Source organism: Martes martes, assembly GCF_963455335.1.
Source record: "Martes martes genome assembly, chromosome: 3".
Lineage (NCBI taxonomy): Eukaryota > Metazoa > Chordata > Mammalia > Carnivora > Mustelidae > Martes > Martes martes.
Window position 1 is genome coordinate 187405132 of NC_137890.1, and position 12291 is coordinate 187417422.

General features: G+C 40.5%; 1 protein-coding gene across 1 annotated transcript in view; it reads right to left on the reverse strand.

The window, feature by feature from the left end:
* The window catches only part of CCDC150 (coiled-coil domain containing 150), an 80630-nt gene that overhangs the window by 13476 nt on the left and 54863 nt on the right, over positions 1-12291 (reverse strand). The window contains exons 16-20 of the mRNA XM_080799290.1: positions 7377-7484; positions 4138-4266; positions 3322-3491; positions 1484-1577; positions 595-764 (exon numbers count right to left, since the gene is read on the reverse strand). Of these exons, the coding sequence (XP_080655416.1) occupies positions 595-764; positions 1484-1577; positions 3322-3491; positions 4138-4266; positions 7377-7484 (671 nt within the window). The remainder of the gene's footprint in view (positions 1-594; positions 765-1483; positions 1578-3321; positions 3492-4137; positions 4267-7376; positions 7485-12291) is intronic.

Below are 12291 nucleotides of genomic sequence, written 5' to 3' on the forward strand. Positions count from 1 at the left end.
TCGTCTATTGGTATGTTCACTAGCTAAACTGCATAAAGATCTATGTGCAGCTGCACTTCCCCCGGCTGAAGATTTTCATGGAATGCCACTTCTCTCCCAACCCTATTTACCTAGGTGCACTTTACAAAAACAAAACAAAACAAGGGCCTTCACCTGAACTTGATGGGTTTGACCCAACTAATTTCAGGCCCAAAGGAAAACAATGGTTCAGGGTTTGTCTGGGTGAAGTCATCCCACTCCCAGGAGGGGTTAATCCCATCCAGGCTGTTGGCTGTTCCTTCCCCAGATCATGCTTCGTAAGGACACATCAGCTTTTGATAGGAAAGGGTTGGCAGAAACGTGAAGTTTTGGTTTAGGCTTCACATGGTGAAGCAGCTTGACAGGAGGTGCGGGGAGAGCGGACAACGAGATCCGAACAAGCAACCCCAGCCGGCCGGAGTCTGTGCTGCCCAGGCACGCCTGGTTCCTTAACGCGGCTCTGCTGGGAGCACCAGTTCCAAGTGGAGGACTGGCGCGAACTGGTTTCTGTGAATGGGCCCAACTTACTCTCCCAGAGGCTCTTCCCTAATTTCACTGTGACTATCCTGCCCTTACTTGAAGGTTTCCAGATTTTGTCGCTCAAGTTCATTGTTTTCCAATTTCTCTTGAACGTGATCGAGCTTTGTTTGTAGATGATTATTTGTCTGGAGAGACTGTTCCAGGCTCAAAGCCAGTTTCCTGTTGTCTTCTCTAGCTACATCTAGAGCTTTCTGTAGAGGCTCCATCTGAAAGAGGGAAGGCTCTTTAATTCCACTATCACAGATGCAAGAAGTCTGTAGCACTGTATATTCATTCCTTACACTTTAGCATCAGGGGCCATTGAAACGATAATTATGGAACCAGAACCAAAGACTGCAGCTGCCTGCGATACACGTGACAACTTACTGCAGACCGTGCTTAGGAGACTCTCAGAAGGCAATGGGGAGAGTCTGCTTCCTGATTACCAGTGAGCTCTGAAAAATTGAGCCGACTTAATTTTTCATTTTAAACTGGTTAAATTCCCCTTTCTGATCCTATAACCTTGTGGTGTCATTGCCTAGAGAGAGAAGAACAATTCCCTGTATGTCCTTCCAGAAAAAGCTTATTTATATGAAAGACCCCTTTTTAACATATGCACATATATGTAGAGATTTATTCATGAGTGCAAACACTGTGAACACACACGTAAATGTGTCTCCTTATTCACAGCGGGATCACTTCAATGACTTCTGACTGAAGTTTCAAGTTATTCTCTGATACTTTAACTTCTGCAGTCATTTATGCATTAATAAATAAATTTGTAACCATTTGTAAACAAACCATTTGTAACCATTTGTAACCCAAACTCAGACTTGGATGAAAAAAGAAATTTCCCCGATTATTTTACTCCATTTTCCTAAAAAGAGCAATAGCCCAATAAAACAAAACTATCACCATTATCATCTATTAAAAAAGTGGCCTTTACCTCACTGTTGTGCTGGGCATCTACAACCAGCATCCTGGCTTGCCACTGGTCCACTTCCGCCTCCAGCTTCTGCACCCGCTGTTGATTCAGAGCCCTAAAGACGGACGGCACAGGGAGAGTGAGTGCAGGAAAGAACCGTCTAGGAATGGAATGTTCTATCTAGATGCCACTGGGAGTTACAGGGCACTCTTCCAAGAAGCTCCAATAGCATACGTAGTAAAGTAGAGATGCTCAGAGTATCTGAGACTTGGCAAGTAACAATTAGCAGCTTCAGCTTCAGGTTAAGAAATTAAGCTCCTAGAGATGAAAAATTTGTCCCAGCTATGAGTCAATTTGACTTGATACATTAAACTGTCAATACTTATTAATGACTAACTTATGAGCTGGTAATTTTAACATATATACGTATCACTAGTACAAAATATATCTCCTCTAGATGGATGGGCCTGCTGTTGACATTTTGCTTCTAAATACAACTCCCGGGACACCTGGGTGGCTCAGTGGGTTAAAGCCTCTGCCTTTGGCTCAGGTCATGATCCCAGGGTCCTGGGATCGAGCCCCACATCGGGCTCCCTGCTCAGCAGGGAGTCTGCTTCCCTCAATCTCTGCCTACTTGTGATCTCTGTCTTTCAAATACATACATACATACATACATACATACAACTACCCAGAATTTTATTGTGAATCGTAGGGAATTTTTACTACCATCCCCATAACTTTTTAAGTTCAGAGGTAACATACATTTTTAGTATGTAAAAAATAAAGATAAGTACAATGGAGAATATAAAACTGGCACCTGTTCCCCCATAACACAGAGGCTATATGCACTACTAATATACACATTACAATATATTTCAGAGAACTTACTAAACTCAAATCATTTGTTTATTAACCTCAAGGGGAAATTTTTATGCAACTTGAAACATTCAAAGAAGGAGTTTACTTATAAAACATGACTTGAAGTAGTTCTCGGAATGATTCCTCTAAAATTATTAATCTTTAAATAGGACACTAATACAGAAGTAATTCAAACTCAACTAGGCACTTAGCTTTAATTATCTAGACTAGACAATTATTGTTTTGTAGACCCCAGAGCAGGTTTAAATGGTATAGAAACAGAAAGGGTAAAGCAGCAATATATAGCATACAAACTTCTAGAATACATACTCTGTTACCTCACTACAAAGTATGGGAATTTTGAACCTTTGAAAATCATGTTTATTTCTAATTCCAGATTCTCCCTAATTTTCTAGGTCTTTATTTTTTATAATATTGTGTTTTATTGAAAGCATGTCTACATTTCACTATTTCTGAAATGTAAAGCTAAAATAGAAGACTTTTTGAGTGTAACAGAAAAGGGGATGAATTGTCATACTCACACATTTAGTGAGCATAAAATAGGGAGAGGGAAATATGTCAAACTTTGGGTTGAAACTGGAGGAAAAACCTGTTCAGGACTGAAGGGAGGTCCTCAGTTCCAAACAAAACTCTCCCCTTGACTAAAGACGACGAATAATTATGCACGTCAGCTTACAAAGCACCCTGCGTTGCACACGACTCCACCGGGCCGGGGAGTGGCGAGGATTCAAGGGTGCGGGCTGAGGGGCATGGCCGGGCGGGAGGCCGGGAACCCCGAGGAGGCTGCGGCTCTGGGCCAGGACCTGCAGGCGAGAGCAGGCTGGGCAGTCTAGAGGCAGAGGGCAGTGCGGTCACCGAAAACCTTGCTTCCCAGTCAAGTTTCTGGGCTGCTTTCCCCAAACGGGCGAGTTCTTTAAGTGGCTTTGCTCCTTCCTATGCCCCCGCAGACGGCCGCGCCCCAGGCCGGGCGTCGCCGGTACCTTTCTTTCTTGAGGCCCGCGATCTCCGAGTCCCTGCGCCCCAGCTCGATCTGTACTTTTTCCAGAGCGCCCTGCATCTTGCTGTGCGAGGCCAGCACGTTCTCCAGCATGATCGTGACCTTGCAGTTGTCCTCCTTCGCCTCCGCCAGCTGTCGCTGAAAGTTTCCCACCTACGAGGAAAGGGAACGGGAAAAAGATGTGTGATCCTCTCGGGCTACTCGGCTGTGGCTGAGGCCCGGCACTGCTGAGCACCCGGCGGACACCGAGCGTGGCAGAGGCGAAGAGGAACGACGGCCGCATATTTTACTTTGTCGAGATCCGAAGTTCTTGCGACTTTGAGGAAGAGGAAAACTAGCCCCACGCCCTGCGGGGCGCGGACCGCGGCGCCGCCCAACCACGGCCCCGCCGCTGGGGACCCGGCCGCAGCAGCCCCTGCTTCCGGAGGGGGGGCCCCGGGCTGCTCTGCGGGGTGAGCTTACGGCGGGGCCGGGCGAGCGCACGCCTGAGGGCACCGGGGTGAGCCACATGTTGGCGACACTGAGCGGACAGGTCGTCGGTACCAAGGTCAGCTGTGCGTCAACACAAGAATGAGGACTTTATGAGACTGGACGTTAAAAAAGACATTGGGAGTGAAAGGATGTGTTTGCAAGGCAAACCCTTAACAGCTCTTCCAAAACTATCTTTAGAAAACATAATCCTCCTCTGATCAATCCTCGTTCTTGCTCAAGGTCACAAGAAATGAAGGAACAGGACTTGCGGCAGATTTCTCCGCGCCCCGCGTCGGTAACAGACCCTGGCAAAGGGCGGACGCCTTGCCTTCTTGCTCTCTCGGTCCTCCAGGGCCTCGAGATCCCCTTTCAACCTCTGACTCTCTTTCAGGGCTGCGTCCCGGCTCTTCATGGCTTGTGAGAGCTCCTCCTCGTTCTTTTCGAGAATGGATTTCACCTTAGTAGAGAACAAGGAAGGACAAATCACTTTTCCAAAGCACTATTAAGTCAGCAATTAGAATGAGACCGGCAATTTGGAAACCAGGCTTAAGATGTTTAATTAAATATACTTATCCACTATAATAAAACCCAGCTTTATTAGCTCTTCTTTCCTTTAACGAAAACTACAAAACAACAAAAAAATCTGTGTGAATAAACATGAGCAAACCTAACAGATGTCAGTCACCAGGAAAGGACAGGCTAAGTGAGGAGGGAGAGAAGACTATGAAGGTCAGAGGCAAAATGGGGAAGAAACGGATTCTCGTGGAATTTGACAATAGAACAAATGCAAATCTAACGAAAGCAAAGACAGATACTAAGCAGTGTCAAGAAAATAGTGATATAGAAGAAGGCATCTTAATTAGAAGTATTAGTATTTTATATCGCTGAAATGCTCCAAGACCATTTGCTGAAAAGAGCATTCTTTTTGTACCTTCACTTTTGTTGAAAATGAAATGTTCATAAAATTACTTTGAATAGGTGGCACATTCACATTATTAAGATACAAAAGGGTAAAGTGAAAAATTTCCAGCCATCCAATTTTCTTCTTCAACAATGTTGCCAATCTGTGATTCATTGTAGAGCAATTCTATGCATTACAAGTGAATACATATATATATATATATACACACTCACATATGTATATATATTTTTATCCTCCTACCCCTTTTACTACACAAATAGTAAAATACTGCATATACTCTTCTGAACCTTGACTGTTTTAACCTAATAATACATATATACTATAGACATATACAGTATATACATATGTTCAAACAGTATTCCAAATCATGAATACACCATGATTTATTTAGCTAGTCTCTTATTGATGAAATTTTGTTTGCTTCCAGTCTTTTGCTGTTAAACTTCAGTAAGTAACCTTATAAATATGCCATATATATAAGCTGGTATATCTATAGAAGAAAGTCCTAGAAATACAATGGTGAGGTGAAATGATAGATACTAAATTATCCTCCACAAGAAGTTATAACATTTTACACTTCCAACAGCAACAAAAACCAGTATCTTTTATCCATATCTTCTTCAGTATTATACTTCCTTAAAACTTTTCACCTGTTAACGTTTGAAATACTACTTCTTTAAGGACGCAAGAATATTACAAAAGATGCCAACTCAGACTCTAAAAATGTCCTGGATTTCGTTCTAGAAATGGACTCAGGGAAGAATATAGTTTTTATAATTTTACCAGTGTTTTTAAGATACATATGAAAAGGCCACTAGCAGAGATGTTTACAGAAAAGATCTAAATAGTAATCAACTCTAGAGGACAAGTTATATAGTAATTTCTTTTTTTAAATATCAAAGATGGATGCTCTAAAAAGTTTTCTTTGGAAAACATTTTCCAATGTTCAAGTTCGTGGGGATTTCATTAACGTATTTCTATTTTAAAAGCGGGCTTTATCTAAACATTTTACCATGAATATTAACATTATATAGAGATCATGAATTTAAAAAAAAATCAAAATCAGATGTAAAAGGTCTCAATGTTAATCCAAATCTTTCTGTCTAAAAATTAGTTATATGGTAGCCAAAATGATGGTTTCAATCTATATTGTCAGTTTTTCTTATTTGTGAAGAACCTAACTTCCTTGCTGTTTGTCATACCTCCAGACATTATCTTTCTGGATTGTTACTACTTTTCTTCATTGTTGTATAAATCTGAAATTTCCTTATGACTTAATTTGTGGTCTTCACTTACCGAATCCCGTTTAAGAAAATTTGGTGACTCATTTATTAATGGTCTTGAAGCAAGAATGTCTATTTTACCTTCCAGTCTTCCCTCCATGGTTTTAATAGCATTCAAGAGAGTCTTTAGAGAGATTCTAGAGTCCGCCATATCCTGAGAAGCTCTCACAGAAGTCAGAGTAGGTGCAAAGGTCACACGGCGTGTAGAGTTGGGAATTACACTGGGCAAACCAACTGACGAAGTTCTTTCCTTTACGCTGTTGACATGGGGCCTATAGCTTTCAAACAATTTCGAAGATGCAGGCCTCTCCGGAGATTTCCTTCTTTTTGGAGGCATCACCAATTAAAAACAGTAAAATGACTAAGTCTAGAGTTATTTTTTACTGAATGCTCCTTTTATGAGGAGGAACGACACAATATTCTAAATGAAGCTCTGATGGAAAATACACTTGAAAATGTGTTCCTTCGCTTTCAGAATGAAGAAATCACACTGTGAAGTTGTCCTAGTGAAGAAACTGCCCTTCCTTAAATCAAATTCCCTGTAGGAGAGTGTATCTAATGAGACCCCCTTTTCCAGTATGGTCAGATGGTTAGAACCCTAAGAGTATTCTATTTGAAGACACATTCTAGCTCCTTGGTTACCAGTGCTATACAAACAAAAATATTATCGATACAGAAGTTAGACATACTAAGATTTTTAAAAGAAAATTTCATACATGGTAAATCTGTAAATCATTGAAATGAATCACTTCTTCTTGGCAACACATTCCTGGATTATTTTTCTTCATGAAATGTTTTATTATCTCGTTTGTTGAACTTTCTCCATTCATTTGTTAAAATTTTATGTGGTGTACAAAAGGTTTTCAGCCTCAGTAGCCACCATGGTAACAAGCAAGCACTTTACTAATGCTTCTTTCATGTGAAAGCTGTCTGTTGTGAGTGTATCCTGTTGGCTCTGAGTTCTGAACTTGCCCATAATTATAAAAACACTTCCTCTATGGAAGTCTTTCTTGATGCTTTCATTAAAATGATGCTTCCTATGAACCCTCACTCATAACACTATCTTGCTTCTAAAAGACATAAATTTTAATTCTATAATAAAGTTTATGAGTACATTCCTAAGCCTCCAGTTAGAGCATAAATAAGTTGAATGTCCCAATCCTGCTTCAGGCATCTTTCCTTCTTACAGTTCAGCAAAACCCTGGACATCGGTGGTTTTTAAAAAATGTTTGCCAATTGAGTCAAGTGAGGGAATATTCATCTTTCTGGGACTGTATGGTAAGGTGGGGAGAGAGGCATCAATTTCTTAAAACCTAATTAAAACAACGTAACAGCAATCTGGTTTGTAGTTATTAATCACACCTGAGCATATTTGCTCTCTAGAGCCTTGTTCAACTTGCGTAGATGGTCATTCTGTGAACTAGTCTCAGTAAAAGAATGTAGTTGTTCTTCTAGCTGTTTAACTTTTATCTAGGGTAAAACAGAAGAATAATAAAATAAGGCTTATTAATTTTAGGTGTATATGTATTATTCATACACACACACTCTAAAAGAATATATATATTACATACACACACATATATACAAATACATTCACATATACATATACATACATACACACACACATACTCTTAAAGGATATATATATTATACATACACACATACTCTAAAAGGAAAAAGATGTCATGAGTTTGGAAAATTCACAGAGAATGCTTAAAAGTTATAAAAGCAATCCTGAGTTTTCCTAATCATGCAAAGAATGCTACTTCAACTAACACAGCTATTTCAATAGCTTAAAGTAGGCTACAGCCGTTTACATGTAATGAGATGACTCATTTGGTTTCTTATTGCTTATGGAAACTCCAAATTAACATGACTCATGAATATAACAGTGAGACTTTGTGGGTAATAATTTCAATTTAAAAAAATGTGGTACCTAACCTTCAAAAAACATTTTGAATATGGATAATTAGAATTGTCATTATGCAAGATGACAGAGTCTTGTTTTATCAACAAAATTATAAAAGCTGAATAAACGAAGTTCTTAAATGATGAATTATATTTTAATGCTGAGAAAGATGACATATCTTTCTCTTTAAAGAAAATGATCATTTGAGGGAATGAAACCATTAATATTTACTCACTAATCTCCAAATTGTGTTTTTCCAAATTTTCTTCTTATCATACCCAACCCTTTCATACGAATCAACAATTAACATTACTGAGCCTATCCCTGAATCAGAAAAAATATATCCAAGATTTTTAAAATTTAAATCAACTTTACCCTCTCCCTGTGTCTTGTTTCCTACCCGTAGAGGGTAAACACTTCTTGGCTATAGTTACTGGACCCTTTCAGAAACTATTAAAAATATGATTGCTAATATTGGGTTTTTTTCAAAGACGGCATAAAAGCACATTTTGTCTCAGGAAATCTCTCTTGTTCCAGTAAGCAGGATCCTTCTTTTATCTTTGCTTATTTCTGTTGCTCTTTTCCACAAAGTACATTATAAAATACGTGCTGTGGTTCCCTAAAGCCATCATGGTTTTCACTTAAAGTTTCAGAATTAAAATGCCACCTCTAAAGGGAGGTATTGATACAATAATTATTCTTATCTTAAATATAAGCAAACTGCTGTGAGCCTGTAGAATCTAATAGAAAATGGCTGATTAATTCTGAAAACCTTTAGATTTCCTTCTCTTCAAGCAAAGCACAGAATATATCCCTATTTCACAATATTTCTCAGATAATTTGCCCAACTCAACCTCTAGGTACACAGCAAAATGCCCTGAAACTTTTCAGATGGCGTTTTCTCATTTACAAGCACTCTAATTTCTGTATTATCATATTTGGCATGATTTTGAATTCAGGACATTCATATGGGAAAGAACACAGAAACAAATACGTTGTGCTGCCCTAGAGAGACCTGGGTTTTCTGTGTCATTAAAATCCAAGCAGTTTCCATTATTAGCTTATCAGCCAGTCTCAGAAAAAGCGGTAACTTAGGTCAAGGTCTTTTGTTTATCATTCTTAATCCTTTTTAATAATTTTACCATAAATGTGTCCCTAAATCGTGTATAGTATTATTTTATGAGACTGGTCCAAGTTCACACATATGTCTACACTCTTGTAGAGACTGCTTTCAAAACTGGTATAACTACTTTCAGGAGTAATTTCATAAACTCTAGTAAATTCAGGATCTGTAATCCTACAATCCAGGAATTTTCCCCCTGAGATTTATACTCAGCCTAGAGAATTTTTCTACTTATAGGTACAAGGAGACATGTACAATAATTCATCACATCGGTATTGTTTGTAAGCAACTGGAAACTGCCTAAATGTCCATCAATAAAGGAAAGAATAAATCTATTTTTGGCATATTTATAAAATGGAATCATACATAATATTGAAAATAAAATTCAGATCATGTCTGAATCTGGGGAAGCAGTTTCTCACTCAGTCTACATTAGCACCTAAAACCCAGTCTTTATACCAATCATTAAGTCAATTCTAAAAAGTAACATTTTATCAAATGATTCATAGGTAATATTTTAATCAATTGTTCAATTTAGAGAGAACACAGAAGGTATTTTGATGTTTAGTATGCAGCTCTTCCTTTAAATTAACTTGCAAGAGTATTATGGTATAAGAGCACTTTCCCTTGGGTTGATGGTCAGTCCCTTTGGAATGTGCCAACCCAAGGTATAACATAAAAACACCAGTGAGGCAGTTACAGAGACAAGATGGCGGGGAAGTAGGAGGAGGCGCCTTTTCAACCTGCACCCTAAAGTGAGCTGATTACCTACCAAAGAACTCCGATCACCCATGAAATCAGCCTGAGATCAGAATTGTACACGTCTGGATCTCTACGGGGGCCAGAAGACGCCAGTGGGCAGGTAAAGTGGAGTGGGAACGTCGGACTGATATCGGAAGATAAACAAAAGGGGGAGGGAGCCACCAGAGGCGACCGACTGGAAAATAATACCCCGATACGAGAGTGCCCGGCATCTGGGGACCAGCATTAACTTGGAGTCTTGTTGAAAGCACTCAAAAGAGCAAAGACTCGCGCGGGGAAATTGTGGGAATCGGGGCGGATAGGGATAGGGGCTTAAGTCCCCAGACCCAGGGCAGCCTCCCCTGGCGCTGAGCCGGAGAGTGCGGCGGAGAAACCTGGTCTTTGTCCCGGAGCCGCCAGTGCGCCCGAGAACGGGTGGAGTCCGGCTCCCGTGAGGGGCTGGGGCCACACCAGACGGCAGAACGCGCACCTTCCTGGAGATGCGCGCGTGCCTCAACCTCCCCTGAGAGAGGTGCACGAACGCCCAGCCTGGTGTTCTGGGACCCACGCGGCGATAGACCCACGCGGCGATAGAGCCGATAGAGCTGGAGGCGCCGCGCCCCAAACCATCCCCTGGGAGAGGTGCGCGCAAGACCTGAGCTCCTAGCCCCAGCCAGCGGGAAAATCTCAGTGTGCGATCGCTGCTTGGAACCTCTCTGGCGGTCTGGAGCTGCCCAGACAGCCACAGCTGCCTTGGTTTTGCGTACAAGCAGGAGATCCTGCGTCCCCAGGGACCGTGACTCAGAACCTGCTCTGCCAGCGGCCCAGCGGCTGCAGCACCTGCAGGGGAGCAGACTGAGGCTTCTCTCTGAGAGGGAGGTTGGGGTGCAGTTTTCTTTCCTCTAAACCTCCAAAAACCATCAAAAGCTGTCAAGGCGAGAGAAAAGAAGTGAACAAACATAAAAACCTCCAGAGAACAAAAACCTGAAAAAAAACGTTTTTCTCAGAGCCCACCCCCTTGAGGGGGTCAGGAGGACTTAACTCAGGGAACATCATGGACTGAAAACCCACGTGGCAGCCCCCTCCCCCAGAAAACAAATCAGGAAAAAAAAAAAAAGACTACAAGAGAACAACCACCACTACTTCATAGATACAACTTTTATTTTTAATTCTTTCCCACTATTCTGGTTCATTTTTTTTCTTTTTTTATATAGATAATTTTTTAACCTATTTACCATCACAGTGAGATGTCCAGTACATCAAATTCCATGATAAACTTCTAACCTGAATTTTTTGATACATACACATGTGTTTTTCTTTTGCTTTTCTATTTTCTTAATTTTTAAAAAAAAATTTTTAATTTAGTTTAGTCCAGTTTATTCCTTTTTTATTTTTATATTCTAATATTCATATAGAGTTAAACTTCAAGGTAACCCCCTTTCTCCAAGCAATGCTACCCCTATAGGTGAACCAATTTTTAATCCCCCTTTTTCTTAGGAAAGTTGAGTCTTTTAACAAAGATATCAAGATACATCCAGGAAGAATCAAAATAACCTTCCTCGCCCACACCGAGAATCTATAACCATGCTCCCATCTTTTTCTTCTGCCAGTGTCTCTGTGTATTTATGTTTGTCCGGATAGTATATAAATCTTATACTTGGGGTTCTTCTTGACGAGGCTCCTCCCTTTTTTTTGCTTATATATATATATATATATTTTCTCTCGTCATATACTTTTATCAGTCTTTTTGTTTGTCTGTTTTTGTTTATATATGTCATAAACCTTACCCTGGGGCCCATTTGGGCTGAACCTTCACTTTTATCTTCCCTTTTTTTCCTGTCTCTCTCTCTCCCTCTTTTTTCTTTTTCTTTTCTTTTTTCTCTCATTTGGGTGGGGAATCCTGAGTGCTCAGAAGCGTTCCAGGGTGCACCTTGACTGCACCACGGTCAATACATCCAGCTACATCTGTCCAGTCATCTCTCACCAAAATGACTAGGAGGAGGAATCCCCAACAGAAGAAAAATACAGAGGATGGGCCTTCTGCAACAGAGCTAACGGCTATCAACATAGACAATATGTCAGAAAGAGAATTCAGGCTAACAATTATCCAGGCAATAGCTAGGTTGGAGAAAGCCATGGATGACCAAACAGAATTGATTAGGGCAGAATTGAAAGCGACCAGAGAGGAGGTTCATAATGTTAGGGCAGAGCTGAAGGCCACCAGGGATGAGGTTCACAACGCTCTCAATGAGTTCCAATCTAATCTAAATTCTCTAAAAGCTAGGGTAACTGAGACAGAAGATAGAATTAGTGATCTGGAGGACAAACAAATAGAGAGAAAGGATCAGGAGGAAGCCTGGAACAAACAGCTTAGAAGCCACGAAAACAGAATCAGGGAAATAAATGATGCCATGAAACGTTCCAACGTCAGAATTATTGGAATCCCTGAAGGGGAGGAGAAAGAAAGAAGTCTAGAAGATATAGTGGAACAAGTTTTTCATGAA